Below are 11,405 nucleotides of genomic sequence, written 5' to 3' on the forward strand. Positions count from 1 at the left end.
AGATATACGAGGATGTTGCCAGGGCTGGAGAATTTTAGCTATGAGAAAAGATTGGATAGGCTGGGGTTGTTTTCTTTGGAACAAAGGAGGCCGAGGGGAGATTTAATTGAGCTACCCTCAACTCATTTAAAAAGTACTTGGATGTGCACTTGAAGTGCCGAAACCTACAGGGCTACGGACCAAGTGCTGGAAACTGGGATTTAGCTGGATAGCTCTTTCTCGGCCGATGAGCTGAATGGCCTCATTCTGTGCCGTATCTTTCTATGACTATGATTCTATGACATGAGCTCGTCTGCACATCCCAATCAAGTTTGACACATTCACTCATCTGAGGTTAAGTTAATGTAGCTGAATCCAAATGTGTTGGTGACACATCCTGTTACGCTATGTGCGGAAATACTTTCACTTTCAGATTCATTTCCTTTCAGTCGAAACATGGCTGCAGCTTCTCAGCAGGACTCTCTGGAGGAAGAACTAACCTGTTCCATCTGCCTGCAGATTTACATTGATCCGGTGATACTCACCTGTAACCACAGCTTCTGCCGAGCCTGCGTTGAAAAATTGTGGAAAGAGCCCGTTTCTGGCACTTACTCCTGCCCAAAGTGTCAAGCAAGTTTCAAGGTAAGGCCCCGCTTGGAGAAGAACTTCCAACTAGCAAACATAGTTCAGAAATACAAGGGCCTGGTTCTGTCCCAGGATATGGTTCCCTGCAGCTACGGCACCAAGAAGCAGCGCCCTGCTATTGAATCCTGCCTGGAATGTAAATTATCGATGTGCTCCATACACCTCAAACCACAACAGGTAAACATGGCATTTAAAAGCTGCCCTCTCACAGATCCCATCGTCAATGTGGATGGTGAAAAATGCACAGAGCACCAAGAGCTTCTGAAGGTTTACTGTAAGGACGATGAGGTCTGCGTCTGCAGCCTCTGTGCTTTAGTAGGAGACCACAAGGGTCACAACTTAATCAGCATCAATGAAGCAGTGAAGGAGCTGAAGGTATGTGTGCATTCGTGAAAATGTATCTGAGTTTAATTCAATATATAAAGTGCAACAACTTGAAATGACTCTATCTCTGCTGCTCCCCATTAGAATAATTTGGAAAATCAGCATTTGAAGATGAGTGTTAATGCTGTCACTGTGCAAGTAACTCTGGAAAATCTTCAGAAAGAAAAGGAAAATACTTTGGTGAGTTTGAAATTTGCAGCATGAAATAAGCTTCTGTAAAATTACTGAATTCTTTACGTAAGTAACAGGCACCGAGGAGGTGACATCCACATTGCAATGTGGACCCTTACTGTGAACCAATTGTATTTCCTGAATACAAAAGGATTCCACTTCCTCTGTGTTCAAATGGTCACTGACCAGCTACAATTAATTTTCTATGCCAATGCCAAATTTGCAGGGAGATGTCATGACGTTTTTGTCATGATGCAGTATTGCCTCCCAGAACCACTCCAGAGACTTGAGCACATAATCTAGGCTGACATTCCAGTGCAGCACTGAGGGAGCATTGCACTGTCGGCAGTACCGTCTTTCGGATGAAACATTAAACCTAGGCCTCGTCTGCCCTCTCAGGTGGATGTAAAAGATCCCATGGTACTGTTTCGAAGAAGATTAGGGGAGTTCTCCCTGGTGTCTTGGCCAATATTTATCCCTCAAGCAACATCACTAAAAAACAGATTGTTTATCTGGTCATCATCTCATTGCTGTTTGTGGGACCTTGCTGCGCGAAAATGGGCTACTGCATTCCCTACATTACAAGAGTGACTACACTTCCAAAAGTATCTCATTGGCTGTAAAGAGCTTTGTCTCGAGGTCATGAAAGGCGCTATATAAATGCATGTCTTTATTTCTTTTTTTCTATTCAAGTAATTTTGTGGTAACATGAGTGGCCCACAAAGGGTGATGAGATAGTTAGTCTATCGTGAGAAGAAGAGAGTACATGAAGCAGGTCACTTATGCCTAACAGATTCTGCTGACAACGAAGGAAGCACCTTGATCAAACCAGTCAGTCAGAGTAAGATAAGCAGAAGTAAATGCAACCCAGCCAGTTTATGGTTAACTACAATGTAGACTAAATCGAGAATTAACAATAGAATAGCTTAGACCGAGTCAACAATATATGGCTTCAGTAGTGTAAGAACCAACACAATTAATAGGAAGTTACCTAGTTTAGGGATAACAGAAAAGTACGGAGAAAGAAATTAGCTCAGCTTAACAAGACAAGGAACAGATTGCAATAGCCTTGAGAATATAGATAAGAGTGGGGCCCCGTGTAATTCACTGAAACGGTACGGAAATCTGTCACATGGCCAGAGTTGTTTACTTATGGGTAGAAATATGACGAAGTCCAATGTAGCCTGATACTTTGGGAGAACGGCTCATTCCATCTGGATTGCCTGACCCAGCTGAGGTGTCCTGGATCATAAGTGTGACTTCTGTCCTGATGATCTGGTACGAGTAGGTTGTATGGTTTTAAGATCTAATTGTATACATGGTACTTTCCTGTAGTTTCTGTGGACTTTGGACTAATGAGGTTACGAAAGCTATCGTGTGTAGAGATTCCTCGAACCTATAGGGTGAACACACACGCACTCTGCCAACAAGTCACATTTATTATACGTCAACAGTATTCAGCCCTACTTCTCATTGCCTGGATTCTCCTGGACGTGATTTCCCATGATCCATTCTGGTGCTTCTTCTGGTTGCCACCTGAAGCTTTGTGTCACAAGAGGTGGTTGCCTGCTAGTTTCTTGGGACTCAGGTGACCCACATCTCAAGGCAGCTGAATTCCAAGCAGGACCTGGTGTGGGGCCTGCAACTCTAGCACAACAGCATGGGCAGCATGCCGCTGCCTCCTATGTGCCCTTTGAGTTGGCCTCTAAGGGCCGCCTCCCCTCCATTTCTGTGATAGATCAGTGAAAGAATAAGAAATGAGATAAGAATGGGCATGCAGCACCCAGAGAGAGTGATGACATAGAGACATCTCTGGAGCTTTCTGCCAGCTGGATGCTTTAAAGTGCTGCAGCAGGTGCCAGAACTGCTTCACATCCATTGACCAGAATCTGGCACCAGCCCTCTGACCTCACCATCTCCCACAACCTGGATAAAGAGCCTCCTCAGACACTCCATAGACTGTTCTTAAGCTGTTTACCCTTGTATGACGTCTCGTCCTCCAGACCCAATTATGCCAACTCCCTCCCCGCCCACCCCTCCCATCCGATGCACTTATTGCCCATAGGCCACTAATGCTGGCTTTGCCCTCTATGACCTCGCTGCTATCTCACCCATGCAGTTCAAGGCTCCTATAACATTCATCCATCCCTGCGATACCCCTCTGGGCACAATCACACCTCGCCCATTCTACCCATAGTAAAGCTAGTTCCCAGAATAGGTTATTGTACCGATAATCTTCAAGTTTACTCCTGATAATATTTTACACAAAATGGAAGCAAGACTAATGGGCCTATAGTTTCCTGTGTCTGTTTTGTCATCCTATTTGAATATGGGCACCACATTAGCCTGTTTCCAATCTACTGTTACTTCTTCAGGGTGTAGTGAGTCTTTCATAATCGTTGTCAGAGCCTCACAAATCTCCTCTCTAGTCTCTCTCACAATTCTGGGATAAATACCACCTGCCCCTGGGGATTCATTTGTATTGAGTCCATTTAGCCTGTCTAGGACTTCCATCTCATTTATAACCAAGTCACTGATTTTATTTGGGATATGTTGCTCATGTTCTTCCCTTGTGAATAGTTGGAGGAAGTATTTTCAGAATATTTTCTATTTTCTGCTCATCCTCAGCTTTGATGATTTTTGTCCCTGTTTTCAGGTAGGAACGGGGCAGCAGCTCTCCAAATTCAACAACTACAACAACTTGCATTTATATAGTGTCCTTAACATAGAGAAATGTCCCAAGCCACTTTACACAGGTGTAAGGAAATAATGGACACCAAGTCAAAGGCAGAGATACTAGGAGGGGAGACCAAAACCTTAGTCAAAGAGGGGCTACAAAATACTTTACTGAATGAAATGTAGTTTGATGCGGTAGGCTCACGCCCATGAGAACTTGGGCTGAAGCTGCCCCAAATTATATTTCATGTTGAGCTCTTACAGTGGGCAGGGAAAGAAGACCATCAGCCCATCAGTCTGGGCTGGATTGGAAAGTTCTCGAGGTGACAGGACAGTGTCTAACCCTGTCGGTCTCACCGCAGACGATCCATTCTTTGAATCCTCCATTGGCTGTACTTTCTCTCCATTTAAGGACACAACCGCAGTGATGGGATATATCTGATGAAGATAGTGTGGTGTGTGTAGACTGACAGGATCTGTACTGTGTAAATTACTCAAACTTTCCTTTTGAAGGAGATGATGAAGAAGACAAAAAGAAGCATTGAGGAGAAGTACAAAGCTCGCAGGCAGCAGATTGAAGATGAAGAGAATAAAGCTTTAAAACAGCTGAACAGAGAGCAGAGCCGTATGACAGCAGTGATTGATGCCAGAATTCTCAAGCTGCAGAATAAAGTGAACGTGTTTGAGAAATCTTTGACTGATCTAACTGATCTTTCAATGAATGAGGGTGTCCCGTTTATACAGGTAATAGACTGCTTCTACTGGCAATGGGCTACTTCGACTGGCCATGGGCTGCTTCTAATGGCAATGTGATGCTTCGAATGGCAATGGGCTGCTTCGACTGGCAATGGGCTGCTTCTACTGGCAACGTGCTGCTTCGACTGGCAATGTGATGCTTCGAATGGCAATGGGCTGCTTTGAGCGTCAATAGCAAGCATCGGCCAGCAGTAGTTTTGAGGAACCAGGAGACAACAAAAATTTGTGGGCCTGTTCTAGAGCGGCCTCCAACAGTCCCTTTAAAGGACCGCTTGTTAGGCTGCTCACCGCCTGGAACAAATGGTCGGGAAGGTTCCTACAACTAGTGTAGGATTCTGGTTCTCTTATCTAATCAGCTTCCCGCCGGAAACAGGAGGGCGTGCTGCTCGCCCATTTACAGGCCCACCTGAAAATTGCATCAGGCAGGTCTTGGGCATCCCTGGGGCAGCTGAGATTCCCAATCTCCAAATTTTTAAAAATCAAATGCCTTCTAAAAATTTCTATACACAACTCTATGATTCCCTCAAAAAATATCCAATTAACTTGGGCATGCATGATGTGTCCTCTATAATGGTTTTTCTATAACCCTACTAAATCTCATTCACTGGTGCACATTCTGCGTATTCTATCTGACCCCAGTTTTCTCGTTTGTTTTATTACAGAGATTTCAGTCAATTACAGCCGGGTAAGTGAAAACCAGCTTCATATCATTCAGTTGACAGTATGTGAAAAGTTTGTCAAACACTGGACAACTGGGCTAAGACTTTCCACCCAACAGCTGCTCAATGTTCCAGTAGAACAGGGGTAGGTGGGAGGGGATACGCTCCACTGCATTGCTGTTTCTTTGCGCCACCCCTCCATTTAACAGTGCCGGGGCCTGCTGGTGGACATATATAATGGGTGGGCTTATTGTAATTAAAGGCAATTGAGAGACATATACCCTCCCACATATTTCCCAGAATTCACATCATTGGAGCACTGGATGCTAGAGTCTATTATAAAGGATGTGATAACAGGACACTTAGAAAATATGAGCGGGATTAGACAAAGTCATGGATTTATGAAAGGGAAATCGTGTTTGACAAACCTACTGGAATTTTTTGAGGATGTAACTTGTAGAATAGATAAGGGAGGACCAATGGTCGTGGTTTATTTGGATCTTCAGAAGGAAACAGAGAGTAGGAATAAACGGGTCTTTTTCGGGGTGGCAGGCGGTGACTAGTGGGGTATCGCAGGGATCAGTGCTTGGGCCCCAGCTATTCACAATATATATCAATGATTTGGATGAGGGAACCAAATGTAAAATTTTCAAGTTTGCTGACGATAAAAAACTAGGTGGGATTGTGAGTTGTGAGGAGGATGCAAAGAGGCTTCAAGGCGATTTAGACAAGTTGAGTGAGTGGGCAAATACATGGCAGATGCAATATAACGAGGATAAATGTGAAGTTATCCACTTCGGAAGGAAAAACAGAAAGGCAGAGTATTATTTAAATGGTGATAGATTGGGAAATGTTGATGTACAAAGGGACCTGGGTGTCCTTGTACACCAGTCACTGAAAGCAAACATGCAGGTGCAGCAAGCAGTTAGGAAGGCAAATGGTATGTTGGCCTTCATTGCAAGAGGATTTGAGTACAAGAGCAAGGATGTCTTACTGCAGTTATACAGAGCCTTGGTGAGACCACACCTGGAGTATTGTGTGCAGTTTTGGTCTCCTTACCTAAGAAAGGATATACTTGCCATAGAGGGCGTGCAGCAAAGGTTCACCAGACTGATCCCTGGGATGGCAGGACTGTCATATGAGGAGAGATTGGGTCGACTAGGCCTGTGTTCACTCGAGTTTAGAAGAATGAGAGGGGATCTCATTGAAACGTATAAAATTCTGACAGGGCTAGACAGACTGGATGTAGGGAGGATGTTTCCCCTGGCTGGGGGGTCCAGAACGAGAGGTCGCAGTCTCAGGATATGGGGTAGGACATTTAGGACTGAGATGAGGAGAAATTTCTTCACTCAGAGGGTGGTGAACCTGTGGAATTCTCTACCAACGAAAGGCTATGGAGGCTAATTCACTGAATATATTTAAGAAGGAGCTAGATAGATTTCTAGACACAAAAGGCATCAAGGGGTATGGGGAGAGAGCAGGAATATGGTATTGAGATAGAGGATCATCCATGATCATATTGAACGGTGGAGCAGGCTCGAAGGGCCAAATGGCCTCCTCCTGCTCCTATTTTCCATGTTTCTATGTTTCTATGGATACAAGAGGCACCTTTTAGGTCCAGGCACCACAGTTCAACGGTCAACGAAGGAGGCCCTAAGTGTTTTTCCCACCGAGGCTCTGTGTAATCCTTCTCGGATTGCAGCTGTGCACAGGGTCCAAGAGGTAGGTGTAAAGTTTTAAGAAAAAGGAATTTCCATTTCACCGACAGCTGCCTTATGCTGCAATAGGCCACCTGCCTCAGCAAAAAACTCCACCCCTCAGTTCAGTGGGACCCCCTGATGGAGACGGTGAAGACCACCTGTATTCAAGTAACCTCAAGGCTGGAGCTTCGGCCCAGAGTCAGGGGAGCAATTCCATGGCAGCCAAAAGTCTCCCCTCGCTGGAGATGTGCCCCAGTCAATGGGGCCTTAAAGTCTATGTCACCTTCTCCATTTTTTCTAAAATTCCCACAGAATGCAGCACTGGCTCAGTTCCAGAGATAGACGCTTGTTTTAATCTGATTTCTGGGTTTATCCTCCATCACTATTGTACGTTCCAGACCTCTCTGCACGAACTGGAGCACAGCTGATATGCACCTGTAAATCTGTGCACACTGATTCGAAAAGTTACCGTACTGTACCTCTAAAAATAAACTCATGGATCGAATATCAGAGTTACACTGAAATTAACTATCCCATAGATTACTCCATGTTGTCTGAGTTACTGTGGGACCAGACCCAGACCCAGATCCCAAGGTTAAATCTACATGTCATATCTAAGCTTTCTGTGATCCTTGCAATCTATATTATTCCTCTAGAATGAGCTATTTGCTTAAACCTTTGAATAAACCAAAAATTGCCGAGCTGTTAAAGTATCCTGTGGAGCAGGAGAAAGTGCAGAGGGACCGAGGAGAGATGATCACACTCTGTAAGTAACCCCCATGAATAGCCTATGAGCAAATGACTACCTTCCACCAAGTGCATTTTTCCTAAACTTCTGTGAATACACTTTGCATCAAATCCCCAACTTTTAAAAATAATGCTTTTTTCCAAATGCTTCCTGTGGAAAAATGGTCAAAAAATTCCAATGTGTGACAGGCGCATCCCCGATTAAGTGCCAGGATGCGTCTACCCAGAACCCATAGCGCTGATCCCACCAAAATTCATTTAGGTTAAATTTTTCGCCATTTCCACCACCTCCAATATGATCTCACCACCAAACACACCTTTCCCTCCCCTCCCTTCTAGCATTCCGAAGAGACCATTCCCTCCGCAACATCCTGCTTCACTCCTCCATCACCCCTACAACCTGCTCTCCTTCCCCTGGCAGCTTCCCATGGAAAAGCAGGAGATGCAACACCTGTTCATTGACCTCCTCGCACACCACTGTCCAGGCCCCCAAATACTCCTTCTGGGTGTGACAGCAATTTGCTCCAACCTAGTATACTGTATCCACTCCTCACAGTGTGGTCTCCTCTACATCAGGGAGACTAACACAGATTAGGTGATCGCTTTGCTGAGCAGCCTCTGTTCTGTCCACATGTGCAGCCCTGAGCTCCCTGTCACTCGTCACTTTAATTCCCTGCCCTGCTCCTACTCTGATGTCTCTGTCTTTGTCTTTGCTCCAATGAAGCTCAACACAGCTCAAGGAACAGCACCTCATCTTTCAGCACAATACACTGTACACACAGGGTTCAACATGGCAGCTGTACATATTCACGTGAAAACACTTGGAAACAGAACATGGAAAGGGAGCTGCCATATTTAAAACCCTCGGTCACTCTGCCAGGAGTGAGAGACAGTGATTTACTCTGCTGTCTCCCACTGTATTTAAAACCCTCAGTCACTCTGACAGGATTCAGTGACAGTGATTTACTCTGCTGTCTCCCACTGAATTTAAAACCCTCGGTCACTCTGACAGGATTCAGTGACAGTGATTTAATTTGATGTCTCCTTTCATTCACAGATGGACAGACACCGACTCTGGATCCAGACACAGCACATCCTTCCCTCATTCTATTTGACAGTAACAGCACTGTGTTGGCAGCTTGTGATACACAGCCATACCCAGACAGTCCAGACAGATTTGACAGCAAGGGACAGGTCCTCTGCTCTGCAGGAGTGAGCTACGGCCGCTCCTATTGGGAGGTGAAGCCCAGAGTAAACGTGGGATGGAAGGTCGGAGTCTGTTACAGGAGCATCAACCGGAAAGGACGGGGTAATGAATGTTCACTGGGACAGAATGATAAATCCTGGTGTGTTCAAACAGGAATGTTCTCATTTACAGCCTCACATAATCGTAGTAAAACTAAACTAACTGGAGAGTGCCCCACCACAGTGGGAGTGTTTGTGGATTTTGATTGTGGAATAATCTCCTTTTACAGTGTGTCAGGCAACAGTCTAACCCTCTTGCACACTTTCCACCGAACATTCACTGAGCCTCTTTATCCAGTGCTGGAGATTGCCAGTGGTACAGTGCTGACCATGTTGTCAATGGAGTATCACTAACATCTCACAACAATATTTTCACCTCAGGACTCAGTCCAAATCGGATCTTAGTCGAGTAGTCCCTCCCTTCATTGTGCAGTCCCACAATCCCAAGCTAAAATCTTCATCAATCTTCCCTCCCCCACCTTGCTCCTGATTATCAATGAGCTGAACTCACTCCAATATTGAACAGCTGACCTTAATATTACTTTAATTTAAGATTTTCAAACAACGATTGATCCTGATGTTTCCGAGCTCTGCGATTAACAGTAAATATAAATTTAAACTTTTACTGATTGGATATCCCTTTTCTATTCTGCTAGAATACTGGCTGGTACCTGAAACAAGGGCAGGTCTTTCTGGTTCCATAGGAACAGTCCCTAAGGCTAGCTGCACAGCAACAGAGCAGGTGCTGTGGAACCAGAACATCTGGCCAGCAGCCATACAGCTAGGTCTGCACTGCCTCCTTGCAAAACTCTATTTTCCTGCAGGCACATCAGCCTAAGGTGGTCTCAACAATAGAGCCATAGCTTCACTGAAATATTATAATGCATTACAATGAAGTCCTGTTGCTTGCCATCTGCTTAGGCCAGATTGGGCTGGGTGCCCATTTCTCCCATGTGGAGTGAGCCTCATGTGAAGCTCCAGGAACGGTAGAGTTAGTGGGAGTAATTTGGACTTTGGGCGAAAGTGTAAAACGGGCTATATTGAATCAGTCGCCCATTATACATCTCTCCCCATTATCAGTTCCATTGAAGTCAATGGAAATTGGGAGAGATGCATCACGGGTGGCTGATCGAATATCTCCTGCTTTACACCATCGCCCAAACTCAAAATAACCCCTGGTCACTTCTTTGCCCTTTTAGTTTTGCAGTACATTTTTAGCACAGGCTTCTGTTATTAATTTTTGTTGGAATTCTTCATGGTGAGAAAATTTCATCCCAAATTGCAAAGAAGATTTTTTTTCTTAATGTTTATGTGGAGCCTTTACTAAAAAAATATTGTGCATTAATTCACCCAAAAGCTGACTGTAACTGAAGCCTTCACAAGACTTTAGTAGAACGGGAAGAGCTGGAGGGGAAAAAGGGAATGTGATAAAGGAGCTGTTACAATATGAACTTTTAATGTGAGCTCAGGGACTAGTAAGGCATCTAAGTGATAGATCCCCATTTGTTCAGCAAAGTCAAACTGTATATTTAGCGAGTGGTGAGGTTGCTTTATAAGGCTGTTTCCCCAATTGGGCACTCTCAGCACAAAGTGTCACTCACAGGCAGCACTGGTCACGCATTGGTTTAAAACAAGCATGGTCAAGTATCCCATCTCGCATAGCATCCAGGCATTTAACAAGAGGGCAATACTGGTGGGGGCGAGGTCATGAGAAATTCTGCACCCAGGTAAGGGATGTGGTTACCAAGGAACCAACATACCACAGAGACTGATATCATTCCTGAGAACAAGAACAGCTTGCATAACAGAGATGAAGGTCAAGTTGACTAGTGACTCTACGTGAAACAGCTCATCTTGAGTTGTTAACATGGCGTCAGCTTGACGGGATAATTAACGACTAGGAGGTAAGGCCAGAGAAGCTTACGTGCAGAACAAAGCAGCCGAATAGTATAAAGATAGGGCATGCTCCATCCCTAAAGTTAGAATTCTCAGGATAGTTGGAAGTCTACAGGAGGCAGTCTACAGAGGTCGAGTCTAATCACCTTGAGTCCGCGGGAAAACCAGGTTGTATTACTTGCTTGTCATTTAAAGTAATGCTGAAGAAAGTTGTATTATAATACTGTCATAAGTCATTATTAAAACTTGTTGTTGAATAACCGCTCAGGCCCGAATCACGCGGAAGTTATCGTTGAAGGACTAATAACCCTTTGTTGCGACAGTAATGGGAAAATCGATTACAGTCTGTACGGCCGATGTGGAGATGATCATTTCAAGCATAGATCCTAATAATATCCCACATGAGGATCTGACCAAGACTGAGTCTTATACAAGAGGGGGGCCTTGTAAAAAGCCAGGGACATTCTGGACATAATTACAGGAAAACTACTCATCCTGGACAAACTGCAGGCATTCTGAGAAAACTAAAAAGGGTAAAATCTAGCAT

General features: G+C 44.6%; 1 protein-coding gene across 1 annotated transcript; it reads left to right on the top strand.

Moving 5' to 3' along the window:
• The first annotated feature begins 433 nt into the window (after positions 1-433).
• Positions 434-11,118, top strand: LOC137331647 (E3 ubiquitin-protein ligase TRIM7-like). Its single transcript, XM_067995581.1, has 6 exons — positions 434-999; positions 1,093-1,188; positions 4,369-4,599; positions 5,274-5,296; positions 7,627-7,736; positions 8,775-11,118. The coding sequence occupies exons 1-6, from the start codon at positions 436-438 to the stop codon at positions 9,314-9,316; spliced, it is 1,566 nt and encodes a 521-aa protein (XP_067851682.1). The 5' UTR covers positions 434-435; the 3' UTR covers positions 9,317-11,118.
• The last annotated feature ends 287 nt before the right edge of the window (positions 11,119-11,405 follow it).

Source organism: Heptranchias perlo, chromosome 13 (genome assembly GCF_035084215.1).
Source record: "Heptranchias perlo isolate sHepPer1 chromosome 13, sHepPer1.hap1, whole genome shotgun sequence".
Classification (NCBI taxonomy): Eukaryota; Metazoa; Chordata; class Chondrichthyes; order Hexanchiformes; family Hexanchidae; genus Heptranchias; species Heptranchias perlo.